We start from the raw sequence: 25,605 nt of genomic DNA, 5'->3' as shown, positions 1-25,605 counted from the left end.
GCTAGATCCTTAAGCCACATGACAAAGTCTGGGAACTACCTGGTGTTCCATAAATTCTGAGGAATGAATATGTGAACAAATGTGGTCAATAACAGATTAGAAAAATTTTAAGGTCAGGCAGTGGTGGCGCACACCTTTAATCCTAGCACTTGGGAGGCAGAGACAGGCAGATTTCTGAATTTGAGGCCAGTCTGGTCTACAGAGTGAGTTCCAGGACAGCCAGGGCTACACAGAAAAACCCTGTCTTGAAAAACCAAAAAAAAGAAAAAGAAAAAAGAAAATTTCTAAGGACCTCAGGTCTCATTGTGCCCTGAACACACCCTCCATGAAGGGGTGATGTTATCTGAGCTGGGTTCTTAGGGTCTGTGACAGTAGGAAGGAGATCAGGCCCAGAGAGCTACAGGCAAGGCTTTTGATCAGAACTGTGAGAGAGTGGAACTATAACCCAAAGCTGGCTGGCCAGTGGGGATGGCTTTAGGAGAGGAAAGGGCCTCGTGGCTAGCTCAGCTGCAGCAGCAGTTTGGTCAGTGGACTCCATGTCTGGCCATTTTCAGGCTTCTGGACCTGCATGCCCATGAGTAGGGCTGCTGTGACTTTAAGCCTGGGGTTGCCCATGGGCCTGGGTTCCCACTGTGCCCTTGCTGGGTTGTGTTATAAGAAATCAGAACAGGGACAACCCTCTTCCAGCATATGGTACTGTAGCCCCTTGGGAGTGGCCTCTGTTAGGTCGATTCTTTCTCTTGTACAGTGGGCAGGATGACTTGTCTGTAGGGAGAGTGTGGCCACAGATGTGCTGACTGACTGCTGAGGCCTGGTCTAAGGGGCAGACACCCCAGCTCCTGTCCCATTTGCTCTTTCGACTACTATTGGGTTTTTGTTGTTGTTGTTGTTGTTGTTTTGTTTTTTTGTTTGTTTTTTGTTTGTTTTTTGTTTTTTTTGTTTTTTGTTTTTTTGACAAAGCCCAGGCTCAAGAAAATCTTGGCTGAAGTTGATTCAGCATCAACAGCCAGAAGAGTAAATGTGCCTTCTAGATGATTCCAGCTCTGTGTACTGCTGTATCTCAGTTATGCAAGAAATCTCCTGTGGGAACTGCCTAGCTGGGCCAAGCAAACCCTAGAGCAGAGGCAGAAGTGACAATAAATTGTTTTAAGTCACTGTGTTGGTAGTAGCTTCTTGCTTTTGGGTGAAGGTCAAGCCAAATGGTTTGGGAACAGACCCCCCCAAATCAGTAACTGTAAATTCTCTACTGCAATCTTTCAGCATTCCTAGTTCCTGGGCGGTTAGCACTCACCCTAGGCCAGTGGTTCTCAGCCTTCCTAATGCTGCAACTCTTCCATATAGTCCCTCATGTTACGGTGACCCCCAACCATAAAAGTGTCCCATTGCTACTTTATAAATGTAATTTAGCTACTCTTAGGAACTGTAATGTAAATATCTGATATGCAAGCTGTCTGATATGTGAGCCACAAATGGGGTCATGACCCACAGATGGAGAACTGCTGCCGTAGGTAGACAGTAAGCATAGCTCACAGGGATGGACTTACTGAGCACTCAAGTCTGAAAGGCTTGGTGGAGGTGGTGAAGCAGGCATCGTAGATAGGGTCTGGGTCCTGGCCATGGTTCCACTGAGCCAACAACGCGTCATGAAAGACTGTCACTCCAGCGTCACTGAGTGCATCTTCCACGGCATTCTCTATATCATAGTTGTTGATACAGGTTATGTTTGATTCAGCTGGGGGATGCACAAAGTAGATGCCGCTCCCCTTCATGCCAATGTTTAGGAGTGTCTCCACTGTTGTGTAAGCGTCAAGTGTATTCCCATAGACGATGATCTTCCCTAGAAAGAGAGAGAAATGCTAAGACATACAGGAAAAAAAAAAAAAAAAAAAAAAAAAAAAAAAAAAAAAAAACCCAAACTTATTAGTCAAATGCTAATAATGCCAAATTGCTCCCTCTAACCCTTTCATTTCTCAGCTGCAGGAAGCCAGTAGTGTTACCTAGCAACGGCGACCAAGATAATTTAGTAAAGAATTGTCACAAAACATCCCACAAAGTAGTCAAGTACTTCTAACACAGAAGTAGGCCACTCATTTATGTCCCTATAATTTGAAAGTTGAAATTATGCTGGAGGAAATGGTCCAGAATAAAACCTTTTATCTTGTTTTTGTTCCCTCTTTGCTACACTTATTAAAGAAACAAAATGGCTGAAGTCTGCCATGCATACAACTTCCTGTGAACCAGGAAAGGACACTGGTTAAAAAAAAAAAAAAAAAACCACATTCGCATATGGGATGCGACAGAGGGTTTTAATATGTAAATGCTGACCTGGGTTGATTTCAAGGTATTTCCCTTCATTTTTGAGAGCTAACAGTTAGAACATTCTGCTTTCAATGGGTAATTTTATAAAGATCCAAACTGCAGGTTTTAGAATTTAATGTGTCAAGACCTAGCTAGAGGGACTGAACGGTGTTATTTTTGCTTAGCAAATATAAAATCATAAAATAAGCTTGAAAGAATCCCCTGTATAAGAGCATTCTGAGGGTAGCAGCCAATGCCACGTATTCATGTTTCTTAGAAATGCTACAGAAATAATTACAAATGTTAATTTATTATTTTGCAAGTTTTATGATCTATAAACTGAGTGTATTTTCTACTGTTTTTAACATTGAGTTGGCATTTTTTAAACATTTCTTTACAAAGAAAAATGCCTGTAGACATTTTTTCAAATTTGCTGAAAGAATTTTACCATAAAGTCTACACTCAATGACTCAGTGAGTCTCTGGGTATTTTTTTTTTTCTCTTGTGGTTCATGCAATAGTATGAAAAGAAAATTCATAAGGCAAACTAAATGAGTGTATTCGTTCAATTTGGTTGAATAAATTATGCAAAACCTGCTTTCTCTTTTCTTTCCTTTTATTGAAAATTGATTTTTTTCATACAATATTCTCTGATTACAGTTTCTCAGCCCCAACTTCTCCAAGATCCTACATCCCCTCCCAGCCAAATCCACAAGCTTTCTGTCTCTCATTAGACAACAACCAGGCATCTAAAGAATATTAATAATACAATAAACCCAAAATAAACCAGAATAGGACAGAAAAAAAAATCAACAAAAGAAAAAGAGTCAAATAAAAAGCACAAGAAACACACAGATGCAGACACACATGCATACACACACTTGCACACATAAGAATTCCATAAAAATACAAAACTGGAAACCACAATATATACAAAGGACCTGTAAAGTTTTCTTTTTTTAAGCCCTGACTCAATCTTATGAGAACACTCCTCCACTGCTGGTGGGAGTGCAAAGTGTACAACCACTCTGGAAATCAGTTCGGCAGGTTCTCAGAAAATTGGAAATAATTCCATCCCAAGTCCCAGCTATACCACTCACTCCTGGACATATACCCAAAAGATGCTCCACCATCCCACAAGGATACTTGCTCAACTCTGTTCATAGCAGCTTTATGTAACATTCAGAAACTGGAAATAACCCAGATGCCCCTCAACTGAAGAGTGGATACAGAAAATACGGTTCATTTACACAATAATACTACTCAGCCGTTACAAATAAGGACATCATGAAATTTGCAAGCAAATGATGGAGTTGGATACATATGTGTAGCAGAGGATGGCCTTATCTGACATCAGTGGGAGGCGAGGGAGGCTTGATGCCCCAGAGTACGGGGATGCTTGAGGGGTGAGGCAAGAGTGGGTGAGTGGGTGGAGGAGCACCCTCATAGATGCAAAGGGGAGGGATGAGAGGGGTGATGGGATGGGGGGCTTATGAGGGAGTAACTAGATAGGGGGATATCATTTAAAACGTAAACGGTTAAAATGATTAACAACAACAAAAAATATCCTGAGGGAGGTAACTCAGACCCAAAAGAACATGCATGGTATATGCTCACTTAAAAATACGTATTAGCCATAAAGTATTTTATGCAGGATAAGCATGCTATAATCCATAGACCTAAAGAAGCCAAATAACAAAGAAGGCCCAAGGGAAAATAAAACAGACATCGGAGGTGAATGAAGGGAGGGATCTGGGTGGGAGAGGGGATGGGACGGGAACAGGATGCAGGGATCACTTGTGTAGGGAGAGAACAGAATTTGTCAGTGGGCAGGGGCTGGCATCTCTAGAAGTAGGAGGCCCCAGCTGGTCTATTGGGGTGACTCTAGCTGAGACTACCAGCAATGGGAGACGTGGAGCCTGAAGTGGTCACCTCCTATAGCCAGACAAGACTCCCAATGAAGAGATAAGGACACCAACCTACCCATAAAGACCTTCCACCCAAAATGTGTTCTTGCCTACAAGATGTCCAGGGACAAAGATGGGACAGAGACAGAGGGAATGGCCAACCAATGACTGGTCCAACTTGGGACACATCCCATGGGTAAGCACCAATGCCTGACACTATTAACGATACTCTGTTATGCTTGCAGACTGGAGCCTAGCATAACTGTCCTCTGAGAGGCTCCACTCAGCAGCCATTGAAAGCAGACGCAAAGACCCACAGCCAAACATTAGATGGAACTGGGGAGTCTTATGGAAGACTCATGGAGGAAGTATGGAGGGAACCCTTGGGGACTCCCAGAGACTGAACTACCAACCAAAGAGCAAGCATGGGCTGGACCTAGGCTCCCCTCCTTCCACATATGTAACAGCTTGGTCTTCATGCAGGTCTTCCAACAACTGGAGGGCTTTCCCTGACTCTGTTGCCTGCTTGTGGCTCCTGTTACCCTAACTGGGCTGCCTTGTCTGACCTCAGTGGGAAAGGATATGCCTAGTCCTGCCAAGATATGCCAGAGACTTAATATGCCAGGATAAGGTGATACCTGGGGGTGGGGGCTTCCCTTTCTCAGAAGAGAAGAGGAGAGGCTGAGCTGTGTGTATGGAGGGGACTGGGGAAAGGAGGGGCTGAGATTAGGATATAAGGTGAATGAATGAATGAATGAATGAATGAATAAATAAATAAATAAATAAATAAATAAATAAAATGAGAAAAAGAGCCTCCAGAAATGCCATTGAGTTCATTTTGTGATGGCTATCTGTTGCTGGGCATGGGACCTACCCTTAAGAGTGGTTTGTTTCCTCAGTGAGATTCCCTTGGAGAAAGCAAAATTTTCATTTGCAAGTGGTTATCAATTGGACATAGCTTCTGGTTTAGGGATGGGGGTTAGTGTCTACTTTTCCTTTCAGCTTAAGGACCCCATCTGGTACAGTCCTATGCAGACCCTGTGCATGCTGCCTCAGTCTCTTGTTTGTATCAGGACTGTTGTGTTTAGAAAGATTTGCTTCCTTGGTGGCCTCCGTCCTCTGTCTCCTGTCTCTTAACGCTCTTTCCACTTCCTCTTTTGCAGAGAGGTCCCTGAACCCTGAAGGGAGGGATTTGATGGAGACGTGGTCCTTTTTAGGGCTGAGCGTGTCAAGGTCTCTCGCTCCCTGCATATTGCCTGGCTGTAGTTCTCTGTATTTGTTCCCATCTGCCACAGGAAGAAGCTTCTCTGATGGCTGAGCAAAGGACTGATCTATGAGTATAGCAGAATGTCATTAGGAGTCATTTTATATTGCTGTGGTCCTTTAGCATAACAACAGCATGTGATTTCCTCCAGTATTTCTGGCCTATCTGGTCTCAAGATCTTGGCCACCCAAGCAGTGTCAGGTGTAGGTTCCAGCTCATGAAGTGAGATTTAAATCAAATCAGATATTGGCTGGTTACTCTCACAAGCTGTGTGCTACCACTGGACAAGCATATCTTCCAGGCAGGTTGCCATCGTAGACCAGAAGGTTTGTAGCTGGGTTGGTGTTTAGCTTTCTCCTTTGGCAGAATGTAGAGTATGTTCCAGTACTGTGAACGCTAGCCCGTAGGGTCGAAGACTCTAGGTAGGGACCAGATTGACGTCAGTGAGTTGTGTAGGTGTTGTCTTCGGTAATAGGGCCTTACTGTCAGTTTCTAAAGAGGAGCCTTGGCAATAGCCTGGGTGGTTAGGGGGTTTCCATGGGGTCCCTTGGCCAACAACTCAATTAGATGTAACCTATTCCCAGTACTAGAAGCTTCATTTGGTGATGAAAGATGTCCAATTGGGGCTCTGTCTCCATTATTTGGCAACTTAATTTAGATTGCATTCATATATGTATATATTTTAGGAGGCTTCTGTTGTGTTGGGCTTCCATACAGCCCCTCAAATGGCCTTAGTTTTAGGTGTCCCTCCATGCACTCCCTCCTTTGGCCCCCATTTCCTTTCTCCTCTCCATTTGATTCCCACTTTCTAGTCTCTCACCCTGCCTGTGCCCATCTATAACTATCTATCCCATATCCCTTTCCTATGTATAGCCCGCCTAATTTCTTACACTCTACTTAACCCTCTGTGGCCATATGGACTGTTGTAGCTTGCTGATCAATGACTTAATAGCTAGCATCCACATATAAGCAAGTGCATACCATGTGTGTCTTTCTGGGACTGGGTTGCCTCACTCAGGATGATTTTCTTCTAGTCCCATCCACTTACCTGCAAATTTCAAGATTTTCTTTTTTAAATAATATTCTGCTGTGTAAGTGCATCACATTTTCTTTATCCACCCACCCACTGCTGGATTCTTTCCAGTTTCTGGATGTTATGAATAGAACGGCACTAAACATGGCTGAGCAAGAGTCTCTGTAGTAGGATGAAGTGTCCTTTGGGTATACGCCCAAGAGTGATATAACAGGATCTTGAGACAGATTGACTTCCATCTTCCTGAGGCAGTGCCACACTGATTTCTACTCCCACCAGCAATGGGTGAGTGTTCCCCTACTCTGTATCCTCGATAGCATGAGCCTTCATCTGTTTTATTGATCTTGGCCATTCTGGCTGGTGTAAGATGAAATTTCAAAGTAGCTTTGATTAGCATTTCTCTGATGGCTAAGAATGTTGAACATTTCTTTAAGTATTTCTCAGCCATTTGAGTTTTCTCTTTTGAGAATTCTTTGTTTATAGCTATACCTCATTTTAAAAATTTGTGTGATTTGTTTTCTTGATGTCCAGTCTTTTGAGTCTGTATATTTCGGATATCAGCTCTCTATCAGATGGGGGGGGGGTGTGAAAATCTTTTGCCATTGTGTAGCCTGCAGCTTTGGATATCCAGTTTTACATAAAGAAACCAGAAATACACAATAGAAAAAATAGCAACTTTAACAAATGATGTTGGTCAAACTGGATGCCTGTATGCAGAAGGATGTAAATAGACTCATATCTATCACCCTGCACAGAACTCAAGTCCCAGTGGTTCAAGTACCTCAACATAAGACCAGATACACTGAATCTGATACTGGCACAGGAAAAGACTTTCCGAACAGAACACTAATAGCACAGACACTAAAACATTAAAAATGAGACCTCATGAAACTGAAAAGCTGGACAGCAAAGGACATCAAAACTCGCTTTCAATCCAAAATTTAAAAAGAAGGTTATCTACTTAGGAAATATATAAGCTCTAAGGACTTCCAGGTGGCCTCTCTGGGGGAGCCCATGTCTAGAAATTATTACTATGCGCCTCTTGTCTGCTATAGAATGCCAAGCCAGGAGTGAGGGTGGATTGTCCTCACCAATCTTGGCCAGGGGCTTCTTACTGGGCCTGGGGAGCAGATTCTTCAGACTAGTAGGTTCCTTGGCTGACAGAGCCAACATTTTGTTTAAGGCACTGCAGTTCCCACCTGCTGCAAACCAGCCATCTTGGCTGTCCAGCAAAACCAAGAGTGGGCCTGCCAGGAGAGCCAAGGTGTGAACCTTAAACTGTCAAGGGTTATGTCTTCCTGCTCTTGTAAATACACATTCCAAGCATGCTCATTTTGAGCTGAAGAAATTTAAGTGTGTGTGCCCCCACAGACACCACAGTGTGGGGTTTTCTACCCTCTGCCATGCTAGCTGAGAGCAATTTCACTTTGACCTTTTTGCTAGAAGCCCAGGGAAAAAGGGCAGCTCCGCTGGGTGTGTGCGGCAAGCTGGACTCTCTAACAAGCATCCCCCATGGGCTGCTAAGGCTTCAATAGTGTTTTCCAACTCAAAAGCAATATATTTTATAAGACCTATAATTTTCGAGATAAGCGTAGTGAAAGTCTAAGCCACAAATTGTCTTGGCTATTATGAGAGTTTTTAACTGTGACAAAATTTTTGAGAAGTATCAACTTATAAGGAAGAAAGATTTATTTTGCTACTCAGACAGAGGCTTTGATCATGGCCACTGGATTCTGTTGTCTTTGGGACTGTGTTGGGGAAGAACATCGTGGTAGGGTGGGTGTTTGACAGAGGCAGGCTGTTCACTTTATGATGGCTGGGAAGTAGAAGAGACAGGAAAAAGAAGAATTCAAGTTTCCCCTTAAAAGGCTTTACTCTAGAGGCTACTTCTAAGGCAGTGGTTCTCAACCTGATGGTCATAACCCTGTTGGGGCACACATATTAGATAGTTACATTTTTATTCATAACAGTAGTAAAATTACAGTTATCAAGTAGCAACAAAATAATCTTATGGTTGGGGTCACCACAACATGAGGAACTGTATTAAAGGGTCACAACATTAGGAAGGTTGAGAACCACCATTCTAAAGGGTCATACCACCTCCCAGTGGAGTCATAGGCTGGTGGGGATCAAGCCTTTAGCATATGGGCTATCTATATAGGACCCACAAGTTGTAACAGCTTTCTTCAATTTGAACAGGCATTTCCTAATAGATAAAGGAGAGGTTGGTTTCCCAACAAACAGCTATTGCAACAATGTCACATAACAAGTCACCCCAAAGTCAGCACCAATCAGCTTGGTGAGCTGGCATTCACTGATCTGACTCTGCATTAGAGTTGGGTATGAATTTGCCCAGCATGGGTTTTGTCTTCTCTGATTGGGCAACTCCCTTCTATTTATGACAAAACGCAAGAGTATGTCTGCTTAAATAGACTTCAAGCCTCCGCTTACACTACATCCACAACATCCCTGAGCCAAGCCCCATCATACCTAAAGCAGCCATACCTAAAGCCAGAAGAGCATTCTAGTGACAAAGGGAGGTGAGGACCTGGAGCCAGCATGGTCACATTAAATGGCTGCTGGCATAGTTTCATCTAAGTCTTTACTTAAATACTCTTCATCTGATTATATTTTTCTCGTTACTCAAAAAGTATATTAGAATCTCATTATAATTTGTTTGGAAGCAAATCAGCCTATAGCATAGACCAAGGCACAGTCTTCCACAAAGAGGAGACCTGCTGACGGTCTGACAAGGCAAAGCCAGTCTGTTAGGCCTTGCCAGTCCCATCTTTTGCCTTTGAAATGTCTACTTTGGAGAGTGGGGTATTTTTCTTTCCATTCTTTTCCTGAAACTGGGAGCTCTTTCCTCATCGTTGCTCACTTTTACTTTGCAGAGTAGTTTTAGATTCAATTTCTTTATCTTGCGACTCCAACATGCCAGGTACAACATCGGCACTTCTACATACTTTATTGTTGGCTCCTTGGTGCATGAGGATGGGACCTGATCTGACTGGGAAGTGAGGAAAGGAAGGACACACACAGAGACATATGCACAGAAAGGCTGGGGTCAGATGGTGGGCTATGCTCAGCCTCACAGCAGTACCAACTATACAACACCCCTGAACCTCACGCAGTGTATTGCTTATATACAGCAGAGAAGTAAGCTGGTCTCAGTAGTCACCATAAGGGAGGAGCATCAGATTGCAGTCATCTTGGAGGAAGAACTGCAGTTGCTAGGTTTTTCGCACACTGGTCAATCATTGATAAACACTGGTCATTGGACTAGAAGAAGGCTTTGCCAGTTCCCAAGGGTCTGAGGGATGGGTGTCCTTGACATAGCAAAGCCTGTATAATGGCACACACTCACTCCACCCTCTCCTTACTTACTTACACTTTCTCCGCTCTCCAGTCAGTCTTCTTGTTGCCACAATAAATGCTCAAAATGAACCAGTCTAATGGAAGCAGAATGAGGAAGGACTCATTCTGCTTCAGCTTCATGATAGGGAAGGAATGAGAACATTCACAATAGTCCATGATTCAGCTTGCTCCTATGTCAGTGAATGCAACAGGGAGGGAGCTTGGGCTGGAATCTGTGCTGGGGTGTAACTCATGAGGAACAGGGCCCCTGTTTCCTAAAGGTCTCATAAGCTCCAACAATAACACCTACAACAATAACACTACCTGGGGAACAGCTGTGGGACACACCAGTCCACAGGGAATTTTATATCCCAACCACATCGCTCTGCTATGGGTCTCCACAGGCTCATGCCCATCACATGATGTGAAAGGTCTTCAGTTCAATTTCAAAGAGTACCCCTCATCTTTAAAGTGCCAACACTATTCAGAAGCCCGAAGTCACTCCTGAGATTTAGGACAATCACTTAATTTTGAGCCCCTTATAAAATAGGCAAGGAAAGTTCTACAGTTCAGGCACACAATGCAGCAGAGCAAACATGCCCATTCCAAGAGGGAGTAGGAGGGCAACAAGGAAAGCCCAGGCCAAGGGCCAAACTACAGCAAGGTAGACACCAAGCCCCACCATTCTGTGTCTGGCATCTAGGACTGGTGGCATCTCTTGGGCTCCAGTAGGCTTTGGTAGCCCTGGGGTACACAGAGCTCTGTTATCTTTGACATACATAACATCTCTCTTGGGCCATCTCCACTTGATGGCCATAGCTTTTCTTTGGGAACTTTTCATGTTCCTGCCATCTGAAACCTAGAGTTTCCACAGGGACTTAAGCTTCACTTCACAGTTTCACCTGATGGCCTCTCAGGGCTTCCCTGCAGGAAGCCTGTTCTCAGCAGTCTTCTGGAAATTTGGTGTGAACCTCCATTACTCCCCAACCCTTGACTCCTGGATCTCTGCAAACCTGGCACCATGTGGATGCTGCCAGCTTGAGAGGTAGCTGACCACCTGCGCCATGGATGCAGTGGCCAAGTGCCTGTGTGACTCCAGAATGGAATGACTTTCCCTAGGTGCTCATTTTCGAGAGGAAATCCCCCTCTGTTCTCCCATGCCCTCTCCACTTTTTCTTTAAATGCTGATTCCCCTGCCCCCAAATGAGCTTTCAGGTTGACATCTCCAGGCCTTTGACAATTGAGTTCTTGCCCTCAAGGCACCTTTCCTGCCACCCCAGTGCAGGCTCCACTCAGTTGGCAGGGTAAGAAAGACTTAGTCACCAGGCGGGCTGTGAAATGCAACCCACGTTCACCTGAACAACACTGGATCTGATTTTAGGTTCTCCATGTAGCTCACAAAACCCCACACAATCTTCAACGTACCCAAAGCTGTATGCAACTACAACCAACAGTAAGTGTCAAATAACACTCATGCATAGAGGCACCACTGAAAGTCAGGGAAGCAAGAAATCCTTTGTTTAATGTTCTGTTTCAGAAAGACAAAAAGGTGGGTTTCTAAGGGGGCCAAGAGAGCTTCTGGGGGCTCTTAGGGCCTTTATACTGTGGTGTTGGCCTTGTTTTAGGATTCAGATAGTAGAGCTTTCTTACATTTTAGATGGAGCTTATCCATTGCACGGTTACCACATTGCAAGGGTCGGATCCATTTGGGGGTTAATCGAGTCACAATTGAAGAGAGGTAAAAGGACAACGAGAGCCTGAGGTACAGATTGTCCTTAGTCCTTGGGTTACTTAGGAAAGAAAGAATGCAAAAGCCGGGGAAGGAAAGCAGTGGCTCAAAATGTATTTCAGGAATATGTGAGTAAGGAGCAAGAAAGGGCAGAACATTCTAGCCTTTGGTGACCCCTGCCTACCTTTGCCAGGAGAAGGACAAAGGACATGGAGGAAGTCTCCCAGGCACAGACCATATTGGCCCTGTATGGAGGTGGTGAGGAAGACTCAGGCTGTATAAGGTCTATGTGCCTGTGACTGTAGCATCCTCTTGACAAGACAGTGATGGTGCACTTTCTGGCTCCACTTCCACACTCGATCTGACAAGTGGCAGACGAAGGGTAGACTCTCCCACCTTCAAGTGGCTGATTGGAATTCTAAGTGTATTTGTAATAAAAGACTGCATAGTATCCATGGGATGCCAGTGCCCCCCACCCCTGTCACTAAATTACAGACCTGGGAAGGAAGGCAGGGTCTCAGAGGGCAGCCCCAAAGGTGTCCTTGGGGCAAGAAGGAACAGGAAGATACTCTCCTGCTTGGTGGCAGCTGTCTTTCAAAGGGGCTGTGCAAGTAGCTTCCCAGAAGATGGGGAGATGGGGGGAGAAGCTTTAGTACTGACTACCCAGACGGAGAGGAAGCATGGAGAGGTGATGTAAGCGAAGACCTGTGTGGATGGCCTACTCCTCACTTCAGACTGATGTGAATTTCTGGAAAAGGCACCGAGTACTTGACAAGACAGTGATGGTGCCCCGAGTACTCTCTTTAGGTCAGGAGTGAACACACCTGCAGGTGTGACAGGACCATGCCCAACACACACATGAATCTCAGCTGCAGCAGCTGGGCAGGAGGACTGGGGACTTATGTTAATGGAGGGAGAGGGTGTCAGTTTTGTCTTCCTGGCTTCTGATTAGAGTAACAGTGTCAAGGGTCTGAAAATCCCCTCATATGTAAGGGTAAGACGCTTTGTAGGAAGGGAAGGCTAAGTTAATCTTCCTATTAAGTTCAAGGAACAAAACACAATGCTTTTATTTTTTCCAGTCAGACATTTACCACAAAAAATAATGGAACAGCCTTTCTAAGAAATCATTTCATGAGAAGCCAGGAGATCTCTGTTCTTCTGGCTCAGACACTGGGAGAACCTGCACTGTCCCTAATCAGCAGCTCACTGACCCCCACCTGGCACCCCAAAAGGCAAAGGAGGCTTCTAGGAGAGACTCCAGCTGAGGAAAAAAGGAAGAATACCTTGACCTGGAGTCTGACTGCAAACTGACAGCTCAAGAACTCAAGAAAAAAAAAAATGAAAAAACAAAATCTTTGTATGTGGATCATCTTCTTCCAGGCTGTGTAGCCGAGGGAGACCCTTCCAAATCCTGAGATTACTGACATGTACCACAAAGTGGTGTGTGTGTGTGTGTGTGTGTGTGTGTGTGTGTCTGTGTGTGGGGGGGGAGCCAACAGAAGGCTGCTATCATCCTTGCAGCCATCTTGAGCCATATACCCTGACAAGAGACTTGATTACATCAGCCTACAACAGCTGAGCACACTCTGATAACATCTTGCTTTAGATACCCAGGATCTTCCCTTGGGTGTGTGAGACTTAAAGGTGATTTAGAGCCGAGACTTAAGGGTGTGACTTAGAGATCAGGTTTAGAGACAAGGCCTAAGGGCATGACTTAAAAGCATGACTTAGAGGCGTGGCTTAGAAGTGAGACATATAAAAGGCAGAGGCAGACAGAAGAGTTCAGTACAACTTAGAGTACAACTTGGAACTAGGAATTAGGTTAGACACTTGCAACAGAGAATTAGGCACTTGGCACTTGGAGAAAGAACTTGGAACTTGGAGGCACTAGGAACTAGGAACTAGGGACTAGGAACTAGGGACTTGGAGAGAAGAGAGACTGAAGAATAAACGGGATTGAATCACACTCTGTCTGGTCTCCATTCTTCAAGTCCATCCTCACTCTCTCTCTTGCTGAACCCTGACCCATGGACCGGAGCTGCTTGGGGCAGTGTGGGCTAACAAGTTAGTCCCCAAGGCTTTTGGCACTGTGAGTTCGAACACTGACAGAGCGGTCTGAGACATTTTGGCCCCCAAACGTGGGCTAGTGTGGTTCTCAACGTGTGTGTGTGTGTGTGTGTGTCTGTGTGTCTGTGTGTGGTTGTTCTTTATTTTTTGAGACAAGGTTCTCCTGAATGCTGAGATCACAGGTGTGTACCACCACACCTGATTTCTGTTCAGTTTTGTTGTTTAAATAATAATAATAATAATAATAATAATAATAATAGCATTAATTATTATTGTTGTTTTATGAAACTTGTGGGTACATGGGTGTCACAGCATGCATGTGGAGGTCAGAGCACAGTGATGTGGAATCAGTTGTCTCCATCTGCCCTTAGGTTCTGGGGCTCAATCTCATGTCACCAGTTGGCTCACAGAGTCCTTCACCCTCTGAGCCATCCCTCTGGCCCTATTCTGTCCTATTTCAACAAAGACTTCTGTTTTCTTCGTCCACTTCAAAAGAGACATATGGTCATTCTATATGACCTCTTCATCCCCAGACAGGCCTGGAAGATAGGTTTTATTGTTATCCCGACCCCACCCCATCCCCACAGAAAGCAGAGTGGAGAGGTCAAAGTCACATCTCAGCCAGTGGGTGGGCCCAGGGCATGCAGACTCAGGGAGAATGCTTCCCACCCAGCAGCCAGAGCCTGCGCTGTGCTCCTAAATGGATACATGATCCAGGATTTATAAATACTCTAATTGGAATTTTATCTGGATGAAATCAAGAACTTGCTAGTTAATGAAAGAATTTAAAAAAAAAAAATCATAGGATACTATGAAAGAACACTTGTTGACAAAGCCTATCTTAACTACAAATAGACAATACTCTTTCTGCTTTGTATAAATCAGAGCATAAGGTTTCTCTGACCCCAGCCTGACCTGCCTCATTTTTCCCTGCCAAACATAAAGGGAAGAATGTATTCACTGTAACAAAGGTTCTGTCATCGGTGACGCGTGCACTGGAATTTTAATGTTTGTTCCTCTGACAAACATGCTTTTAATAAGGCAGTAAACTGTATTTAGCCACAGATGAAAATAATTGATCCAGTCCGAGCCATTAGGGTAGGTTTGTTGTTTTTGGTTTTGTTTTTTTACTTTCACCCTCCCTTTCATTTCCATGGAAAAGCACAGAGGTAAGGGCAGATGAATTTCAATTAGTTTCAATTAATGCCATAAACGGTGCTGATGTATCAGTTCCTGGGTTCTATTAGGACACCCCCAGCTGAACACTCCTGGTTTTGTCTGTACTTGAGAGCACCATTTGAGCCATGACGTCACTCGCTATTCTCCACAACCCCGAGCAGTGCGCATAGCTGGGGTAATTGACATCTGTAACTCTAGAGGGCAGAAAATGGAGTCTCAGCTGCTTCCAGCACAGCCATTGGGCTCTCCTTTGGGAGCAGAGGACCATGGTGTCAAACAGCAGCTGGGAGAGGGACCTACTCTGAAGTGACATCTGCAAGTATACAATGGGGAGTCTACTCCTCCCTGGAACAGTCATTGTCCCTGCCATCCATTACCCACCACCCTTCTAGAACAATCACTCTGTGACACAGGAAAGTCAAGCCTGGCTTTTCCTAGGACTTAGGAAGTGAACCCAAGAGAGATAGACAAGCCTCCCTACCACAGCCAGTAGATATAAGGAGTTATGCAATACTGTGTGTGTGTGTGTGTGTGTGTGTGTATGTGTGTGTGTGTTGTGAATGCAGGTGTGTGCATGCCATGCTGCATGTGTGGAGGGAAGTCAGAGGACACTTTCAGAATTTGCTTTCATTTTTTCCAGGTTCTGGGGACTAAACTTAGGCTGTTGGTTTACACAGCAAGAGCTTTTATCTGCTGGTCTCTCTTGCTAACTCAAAAACAAAGTCTCACTCTTTAAAAGCTCAGACTGTCCTGGGACTCCTGTCCATTCTCCCTTCTCAGCTTCTTTTACTCAGATTCTTCAGCGAAGGGCCCTATCTCTGGTTACTTCCCCCGTCCCCATCACCAGCCACCTGTATACAATGGGAATTAATTGTGGTAGTAAAAGAAAGCTATTACAAAGAACACCCACATCCCTCCTTGGTGATATGAAAAGGAAACAGACTGACTGTCCAACACAGCAACAAGAAGCTGTGGCCCATCTTTCTGGAGGCAAGGAACATAGCCTTATTCTTTTTATGACATGCTAGATTTCCTGGCAATGGCCTCAAATACCACAGAACCCGCAACTAACTTGAAAATAAACTAGAAGTGGTTGTGCTCACCGGACCACCAAACACAAAGGTGACCATTTCTGGCTATCACTCGTACCTATGACTGCATGACCTCCTTTGACTGTTACCATCCTCAGTAACATGATTTTTCTGGTCAATTTCTCTCTGCTGACATGCAAATACAGACCACAAGATCACCTCTGTCATGGCCCTTTGACCATTACCCTTCACTGGGTTCTTAATTTCCCGGAAGTAACCAGTTAAACTTGACCTTGGGTAGAAGCCCGTGTCCACAGACTTCTACTTGATACTGAGCCTGTATCTTCTGCCCTTCACGAGCTGGCTGCCAGACCAAGTATTAGTCCACTGTCTTTCCCCTCTCCAACATAATATTTTTATTAATTATTTGGGAATTTCATATACTGCACCCTGATCACATTCACCTTCCACTCCTCCAGGTCCACCCTCCCACCCTTATGCACCTCCCCTCCAAAACCCACCAAGTTCAGTTTGTGTTGTCCATATACTCAATGGAACGTGGTCAGATTCCCAGGGGCCAGTCCCTTAAAGATAAATGAGTCCTTCTCCACCTCCAATCCCCACCAGGAGTTCTCAGTTGTGAAGAGCTACTCTGTAGCATCTTTATCACAGTTGTAAAAGACTCCCTTCAATAGCTCCCTGTCTGGACTGTTTCTTTGGGGGAGGGGCTGGGGAGCGAGGTTGTCACAGAAGCCTTCAATGTCTCTCACTCTCAGTTATGAGAACTTCAATAGACAGTTCCTTGCCCACAGCAACCAGCAGCAACATATGTCACGGATATCAACCTGGTCCCCGACAACAGCACAGATCATGGACATCAACATGCTCCTCTGTTGGCAGCACGAATCACGGGCATCAACATGGCCTCCAGCAGCAGGAAGTCTCTGAGGAGAGTTAACCCAGGAAATGAACTGTTCTTCACCTTGGATATCTTCGTGTTGCTCACAGTCAGGGTGATCGTGTCGATTGTGTGTTTGGGCAGCATGTTCAGGGGCAGGACCTGTGTGAGCTCTAGGCTTCTGTACAACGCTCTGCTCTAGGCACTGGCCGCCCTGCTGATACTCCTAGAACAGCCATTGTGCTGGCAACACATAGGAAGTGTGTGGTCCACTGTCTTTTGGAGACAATTAAATTTCCCCACCTCCCCAACTCAGAATAAACAAATATAAAACTTGTTTATTCTGCCCTTGTTAAAGAGGAGCTCAACTCTTTAATAATATCCCAGGCTCTCATGAAGGCCACAATGCCTCTACACGGCACACACACGCACACACAAGCATGTGTGCATGGATTTCCATCTTTCATGTCAACACTGATACCCCAAGGTCTCTGTCACCAGTATACTTAGCATGACCTGAAATCCACATGCCAGGGACTTCTTGTCACAGTATCTCCATCAACATGGCCCATTCTGAGACTAGTCCTGAATGACAGAAACCATACATAGTGCCATATATTATATTTCTCTCCAAAAATACATACCTGCCACAAAGATTTGCATATTCACTTAAAGGAAGCATCCTGTGGCTTTTCTTTGCACAATACTGAACTGTCAACATCACTATTGTTGTATTTTGAGGTCATTAAATGAAATACTTAGAGACAAGCATTGTCTAATTGTAACAGTAGATCTGATAACCAGGAAGGCAACTAAGTGACTAATGGGTATGTAGTGTATACAGATTAGATACACTAGACAAAAGAATGACTTGTTTCCTGGATGGGGCTACAAAGGATTTCATTATGTGCCTGAGAACAGTGTCCAATTTAAAAGTGAAGAAATTCCACTTAGTATTTCCATATCCTCTAAAGGTTTCCATTTAATATTTTCAGTTGGCTAGTGGTAACTGAAACCTTGGAAAGGGAAACCAGATAGGGAGGGCTAACTTAACACTTAGAACTGGTATGTCTGTTGAATCCTCTTTGTAGCTGAGACACCGTATCAAGGAACAACAATTCATTTGGCTCCTCAAATCCTCCCAACAACCCATGTGAAGAAACTATTATCCAGAGTCTAACATACAAAGGGGTTCAATAACTTGCTCAAGAAAGTAGGCAAATTGAACCATCAAGCCCAAAACTTGGGATAGGCTGACCTGACAAAAGTGTTATTCAGTGCAAGGAATTTCTCTCAGCCTGCTCAGTCAATGTGCATCCTTGCAAGAAAAGCAAAGTTCTTTGTTTTTGGTTTGTTTGTTTGTTTGTTTGTTTTTGAGTGCCATCAATCTCAGCCAAGGATTTGCCTGTCTTCATCACAAATGGCCACCAATTTCCAGGTGAGGCTGAGAGTAAGAAGTTTTGCTAAGAGTCTGCTGGTCATGATGATGCATACCTATAATCCCAGGACCCCTGCTGGTCATGATGATGCATACCTATAATCCCAGGACCCCGGAGGCTGAGGCTGAAGGAGTTCAAGGCTGGCCTGTGATACACAGCAAGACTCCATTTCAAAATCCCAAACAAAAACATTATGAGTTATCTTCATTTGTAGCTTTATAGTCACTAAAACCTTATTGAATATTCACTGCACACTAGACTTGGTGTGAGAAAAGTGATACTGAAATAAATCACACACATACATACACATACACCCACACATATACATATGTATGTGTCAAAGATGTGGCTTGGAGTTTTAGCATATTATGGCTTCTAGATGTCTCTAAGACACTGCTGCTATTCCAACTATTTTTACTTCCAAAGATCAGGTCTAGCAAGACCACAAGGGCACCACAAGTGCCAGAGGGGGCTTAAACGTTCACTGTTGATGATGGGGTCCCATTATGGGGAGGAGAAATGGACACAAGCCCCCATCCCAAACCTAGAAGCTATGTCCAATTGTCAGACACACACAGAGAGAGAGAGAGAGAGAGAGAGAGAGAGAGAGAGAGAGAGAGAGAGAGAGAGAGAGAAAGAGAGAGAGAGATTTCTCCAACAGAGTCTCACTGGGTATACAGACCACACTCAGGGCAGGTTCCATGCCCACTAGTTAGATGACCAGTGAACTGAATGGTCTTTTTGGACAGTTTTTATTTCATAATGCTTCCTTTTGGGCTTTCTTTTTTATAACCTATTTTTTTTCTTATATATATGGTTTCTGATCTTGTGTTTTTATAGTTTGTCTGTGTGATTTTTCTTTTTTTTTTCCTGTTTGTTGATTTTGTTTTATTCCAGTTTGTCTGTTTGCCTATTTGTTTTTCAAGGAGAAGGATAAAGAAGGCACAGGGTGGGATGGGTAGGAAGGTGGGGAGGACCTGGGAGGAGATGAGGAAGGAGAAACTGTGAACAGAATATATTGTATAAAACAATTATTTTTAATAATGAAAAGAACAAAGAGAGTCCAGGGATGAGATTCACAAGAGCTCAGTGAGGAGGTAAGAGGTCATCAAGGTGACCCACAGGATGGAGTGTAAATGCTTTTCCCGAGGGTCTCCCCTCACTGCTGAACATATTGTCAGTTGCTTCGAAGACTAGGGTTTGTTAGGGGGGCTCTCAGTGGAACCCCCTTTTCAAGCTGCCTTTGCTCTATGCTGCAGAGTTAGCTCAGTCTGTTGTTGGCTCTTAGCTCCCGCATGCAGATTCGCTTTCTGTAGCCAACTGGATGACTATCCCAGGCACACCTGTCCTGGGATTCAGACTGTGCTCCAGTGATTCTGCATTGTTCAGTGGGAGTGGGGAGGGGCCCGGAGAAGTATGGGGTACTGGAGGAAGGGACAGAAAATAAGTTCAAGACCACAGTCTGAGTGGGACTAATTAAAATCATGCCTGAATATGACTTGAATTATGGAAAGCTACACATGGAGTTTCCTTAAGGCAGGAGGCAATGCTTTCCTTGTTACATTTTCATACATGAGAAGTCATTTGAAAAGGACTCTAGACAAAGCTGATTTAACTGGGCTGGACCGGGTTCTGCAGACACTCTCCAAGCCTCTATGCAAAGAACACCTACCTGGGTGACCTGGTGACCTGGGGGGGGGGGGGGGGAGGCGGGAAGCCTGCATTTAAGACATGAAACTAGTTTGCACACACTTCTTCTCCTGACCCTTGAGTGGACAAGAACAGGCTCTCAGAGTGGCTTCCCAATGGTAGCAGGCAGTCCTACATCTCAAAATAAAAACCAAGCAAACAAGCATACAAGCAACCATGCAACCAAACATCCAACAGCCCAACAGCACTCCTCTTTGAGGGCATTCTAGAGACACACTGTTTCGGACAGTCAGTCATGTTCACAGAAGGGCAGGTTCTCCCCTCACATTTGAGAGCCAAGACAATAAGAAGACACTGGCAGGAGACTGAAGTGCTTCTTGCTTGCCTGCTATAGGGTTCAACCTGCAGAGCTTGCATAGCTGCTCTCAAAGGCTCCCTTCTTCGTGAAAATGTTTCATTGTCCTAGTACCCCAAATACTCAACAGCACCCCAAATAGTCAACATTCAAGGTTAAAACACTACGCCCTATCAGGACTGTTACAATCCCAGAGCACACCGTGTCCTTTGGCTTTTTTGCTTTCTGTGAGTTTATGTTCCGCTTTGAGTCTGATAATTTGATATAATTTGCCTCAAGTTATATGGATTAAAGAGGGTTTAACATGGCTCATTACCTGGTATTGTAAAGGTTTTCTGGCACCCAGCCATGCCCAGGCATTTTGGTGGCTGCTCTCTTATTGCAGCCTCAGGGATGAATGTCTTCAGTAAAGACTGCATGTCCTTCAAAGCCTAAAGTATTTACTTCCTAGCGCTTTACAATGACCACACGCTAACTCTCCTGGATTAGACAATCCCCTGTAAATCTTGAAGCCTACAGAGGTCAATATTGAGATTATTAAATCTATGGTAGTTATTTTAAAAAGGAGTAAGATGGTGAAATGGGTTTAAACATGTGAAGATAGAAATCTGGAGATACTTTATGACACCTTTTACATCTGCTTTCTGGATGGAAATGTACATCCCACTTCTGCCAAGGGTTCCAGACCCACTTGGGTTTATGATGATTCATGTCCGACCTTTAGGTTACCTTTATTCCAAAATCCCTGAAAATACGGCAAGAGCCGGAATGGCCTTGTGATACTGGTATTATTCTGAGTCTAAAAGCCTGACAAGGAAAGCCTATCAAAGAAAATTACAGGTCACCCTCATTCACACATTTAGAGACAAAGAGTCCACATCATATTAGCAAACAGAATGTAGCAATGGCGTGAACGCCATTTGATCCCCAGTAACTCTCATGTCGTGAATGCACTAACTTTAGAAGCTTTAGAAGACTTAAATCATTACTGAAGATCAGAAGAATCTGCATTTAATTCTACTGAATCAACTGTATTAATGAGTGGGGTAATGCTTAACACATGGAGATATTAAATTTGGCAATTTGATGCTTCCTTTCTAGACACTGAGCGGTCTTTCGGTCCTGTGTCTGAACTGCAGGTGAGGATGAGAACCTCAGGTCTCCCTGTGGGACTCAACCTGGCCTTGGGGAAGGCTACATGCAAGATCACCTCCGTTTCAACCAAAGACCCATGGGAGGCCAGGCTCGGTTCTGGTTGTTTCAGGAGTCAAATAATTTCAATAAAATCCAAATGAGGGTGAAGAAGATGCTTGGCCGATGCTTTTGAGAGGTGCAGGCATTTGTGCAAATGTTTTCCTTTCACAGTTGGGTTCGAAAAGTGGTCTGCAGCTTGAAACGTGTCTGTTTGTGGGGAGGACGGATCAGGCAATGGCAAGAAAGAAAACAATGGATCCAAAAAGAAGAAAAGGGCCTTTCCAATGCCCGCCTTTCTTCCTCCTCCTGGGTCTTTTCAGCTTCACAAAGGGAGACATATTTTCCATATAATTGCTAAACATGTTTGCTTATTAAATTATTCTTTAATTAGTTAATGATTTTAGCCATGCTTTGCTCTTCGGATATTCATTTTGTGTAATAAAATAATTATAGATAATTAAACTATCTCAAGCCTTTTTCTTTCCCCCAGAAAACATTCTGGGTATCCAAAAATGACAACAAGTTGTAAATTAATCTGGAAAACAAAGCATGACAGATGAATGATTTGGTTGGAATTAATTAGGCACTAATTATATACTGGAACTAGATGAAGAATGAGTCTCATTATAAAAATAAAATGCTGTTCTGAAAGGCTGCCGTTACAGTAACTTTACCTTCTGTGAGGATGGAGTTGTTTCTCAGCCAAAAGAGAGTCCTAACGCAGTCTTCCTCGTCGTTGAGAATGAAAAGGTTGGAAGGAACGGTCCCAGTGTACCGCTGCCTGCTGAACTCTATAACCTCTCTGTTCGTCAGGTGCTGCTGAATATCAGCCCCTGTGGGGCACGGAACCTGAGGCGGATTACAGAGGTATCAATCAGTAGTGATAGCACTGGAAGAAAATAAAGCATTCGTGGTCATTCCATACTGTGTCGTGGCCTTTCCTGTCCCCGGATATAGTTAATTAGGTTTTAATAGAGAGGGGGGAGAAATACACATATAAACAAATGAAATGACCACCTTGAGGCAACTCTTAGACCAAATTGTTTGAGTTACCCAATGCTATGTAATCAATTATTCCAAAATTCAGTGGCAGAAACCAGCCACTTCCTACATTCCGATCCATACTGCTTTTGTAGGTCAGTGATCTAGACAGGACAAGTCAAGGGGCAGCTTCTCTCTGTGCTACACTGTCTGAGGCTTTGGCTGAGAAGACTCAAAGGCTAATGGTGACTTGAGGCTCTGTGGTGGATTCATCTGGGCATAAATATCAGTTCTTTCTCTTCCCTCCAAAGAATATACCAAGTATCTCAAATTAACATGTTGCCATCAACCGTCCAAAAGCTGCTGCTCCCCGTGGTCTGGAATACCCACTTATGACTTGGGCATCTCACATTGCAGGAACTGGCTCTCCAGGGAAATGGTCTTGAAAATGGGGGCCTTACATTTTTCTCTAGCTTAGTCCAGGGACTCCGGAAGTGTCCTCACACAAGATTTTGTTCTTCATGGGGAGAGGGGGTAGCTATAGTGGCCTGCCCAAGATCGGGGATCAAATGCCTGTAAGAGGATTCGAGTGCTTTGGAGACGGCAGATATGTACAGTTAAAGCTATCTTCTTCAGGTGTTGAAGTCCAAGTGTACAGATGGGCCAGGCAGAAAACGGAAGACTGGCATTTACCTTTAAAGGGCTTAAAGCTGCTGTTCACTTCATCAGGAGAGAAACTGTCTACTTCATTGTCCCTCTCCCTCTCCATACAGAGCTTTCCTCTATATGACTTCTGCTCTCTTGCTCTAGACACAAGCATAAATGGGACCAGCAATTTTCTTCTGCATAAGAAAATGACAACGAGGGATGGAGAGATGGTTCAGTGGATAGGAGCCCTGGCTGTTCTTCCAGAGGTCCTGAGTTCAATTCCCAGCAACCACATGGTGGCTCACAACCATCTATAATAAGATCTGATGCCTTCTTCTGGTGTGTCTGAAGACAACTACAATGTACTCACATAAATAAGTACAATGTACTCACATAAATAAAAAAAAAATCTAAAAGAAAATTTTCAAAAATTAAAAAATAAATAAATAAAAAATTAATAAAATGACAACAAAATCACAATAAATGATGATGATGACCAACACTGGTTCTTCATGTCGAGGACACCTTGGCAAACCAGAACTCTTAGTGCCTTAGCCAAAAAGTTCAGCCATGCCTCGGCCTCATCCAGCCATTGCCAGGGAAGAACGCAGGCTCAGGATGGCCAGATCTGATTTCTCAAGAAATGTCAAAGCCTTGGGTTTTAATGTAGACTCTTGACTTTTTATTTTTGACTCAAATTAAAACCAAACAAACAGTGTTGTTAATGCCAAATAAAATGGCACGGTTGCATGAGGTTGCCCAGTAGGCCACTTCTCTTGCCTTTCACTCTGGCTGCCAGGTGGAAATTGTGTGGACAAAGAAGCAACCCGGGGAACTGAGAAAGGCCAGTTGAGCCTTTGGGGGAAGATTGGTAGGTGTAGAACCGTGTGGCAGAGTCACGGAGGAAGACTGGAACCGTGAGTCGGGAACAGCTCTACAATGGCAGTGGGCACAGAAGTCTGCTTGCAGTACAAAGCCTCAGACGACTCATGGACTTCTCTCCCCCTCAGACCTTGACTACAGCCATCTTATAAAATGGGGATGATGGCATGCCACCAACCTTACAGCCACTGTGACAATTGCATCAGCTACCTTGATTGTCTCATATAGAACACTCAGTAGCCTAAGGTATTGTTATCACCCTGATGAGGCTTGCCCAAGGCAGTCACACTCACCTCCCGGGCCTGAGCCCTCCTGCCGGAAGCAGACTTTCAGACTATGAGAAACTACTATTGTCTTCCATCTTTCCGGGCAGATGTTCTAGCTCTGGTCCATGATGTATGAACCTTCTCTGCACAGCAACCCTAGAAGGGTCTGAGGACTGGCTGATCATCTTGTGAATCCTGAGTCTTCATCCCTCCAGCTAAGCCTCACAGTGACTCCAAGCCTCTGTGGGGGCTCAGTTTGTTCTTTCTCTTTCTAAGTGTAATTCTAGGAAACGAATAGAATCACCAGGACTTTCTGTTTTTGTCATGTCCTTTGATAAAAGTCATGTTCAGCAGGGAAGGAGTTTGAAGCTGCTGTCTACGCAGGTATCATGAATTTCACCCTTTGTTCCTATGAATACACACCTTTCTTTCTCCAGTTTTCCTGTGTTGAGTATTTCTAGGGCTGCTCTGTGGTTTTGCTCCAATAGTTGCTGTGTATTTCTCCTTTAAAATATTTTAATTTTTTTATTTTTTTACGTGTGTGTGTGTGTGTGTGTGTGTGTGTGTGTGTGTGTGTGTGTATTTAAGGGGGCATGTGCATGTAAGTGCTGGTGCCTATGGAGGCCAGAGACTTTGATTTCCTGGAGTTACAGGCTGTTGTGAGCCACTCAACACGGGTGCTGGGAACCTAATTCAGATTCCCTGGAAGAGCAGTACTTTCATGCTTTTAACCACTGAGCCATCTCTCAAACTCTTAATATTTCTTTACATTTATTTATTGTCCAGGGAGGGGGCATACCTGCCACGATGCAAATGAGGAGACTGGAGGACAACTCACCGGAGTCAGATCTCTACTTAGATCAAGTGAGTTCCAAGGCTCAAGCTCAGGCTGTCGTCTTGGCAGCAAGTATCCATATTGTATCCACTGGGCCATCTCACTGGCTCCTCACTGAGTGCTTTTAACTATCTTTTAAAAATGATTTATTTTCATTTTATCTCTGTGTAAGCATGTATGTCTTTGTGAGTGTACGCCACATGTGTGTTGATACCGCTGAAGGCCAGAAGACAGCATTGGAGCTCCTGGAGATGGAGTTACATGTGGTGGTGAGCTATCTGATAATAAGTGCTGGGAACTGAACTCAGGTCCTCTGTAAGAGCAGCAAGTGCTCTCAATCACTGAGCCGTCTCTCCAGCCCTTTAACTGCCCTTTTATTTAAAAAGGGGTGCATGGGGTAGGGCGGTATCTTTTTGATTGGATGCTTTTTTCCTATTTCAATAATTTGGTGTAAACATGGCTGTAGTCATACATCACGACAGTCTCTGCTATAGCTTGAATGTCCGCTGTGTCATCCTGCTTTGTACTTTCACTTCCAATGACTGCATTCTTTGCTTTGCTTTTTCTCACCTGTTATCTTGCCTGGGATTTGA

General features: G+C 44.2%; 1 protein-coding gene across 4 annotated transcripts in view; it reads right to left on the bottom strand.

Moving 5' to 3' along the window:
- Cfap61 (cilia and flagella associated protein 61) overlaps positions 1 to 25,605 on the bottom strand; it is a 272,260-nt gene that overhangs the window by 81,587 nt on the left and 165,068 nt on the right. For all 4 annotated transcript variants that reach the window (XM_076929907.1, XM_076929906.1, XM_076929908.1 and 1 more), the window contains 2 exons: positions 22,075 to 22,249; positions 1,545 to 1,837 (listed from right to left, as the gene is read on the bottom strand). In XM_076929907.1, the coding sequence (XP_076786022.1) occupies positions 1,545 to 1,837; positions 22,075 to 22,249 (468 nt within the window). The remainder of the gene's footprint in view (positions 1 to 1,544; positions 1,838 to 22,074; positions 22,250 to 25,605) is intronic.

The sequence above is a fragment of the Arvicanthis niloticus genome, chromosome 2, assembly GCF_011762505.2.
Source record: "Arvicanthis niloticus isolate mArvNil1 chromosome 2, mArvNil1.pat.X, whole genome shotgun sequence".
Lineage (NCBI taxonomy): Eukaryota > Metazoa > Chordata > Mammalia > Rodentia > Muridae > Arvicanthis > Arvicanthis niloticus.
This window is presented reverse-complemented; position numbering and strand designations above follow the sequence as displayed.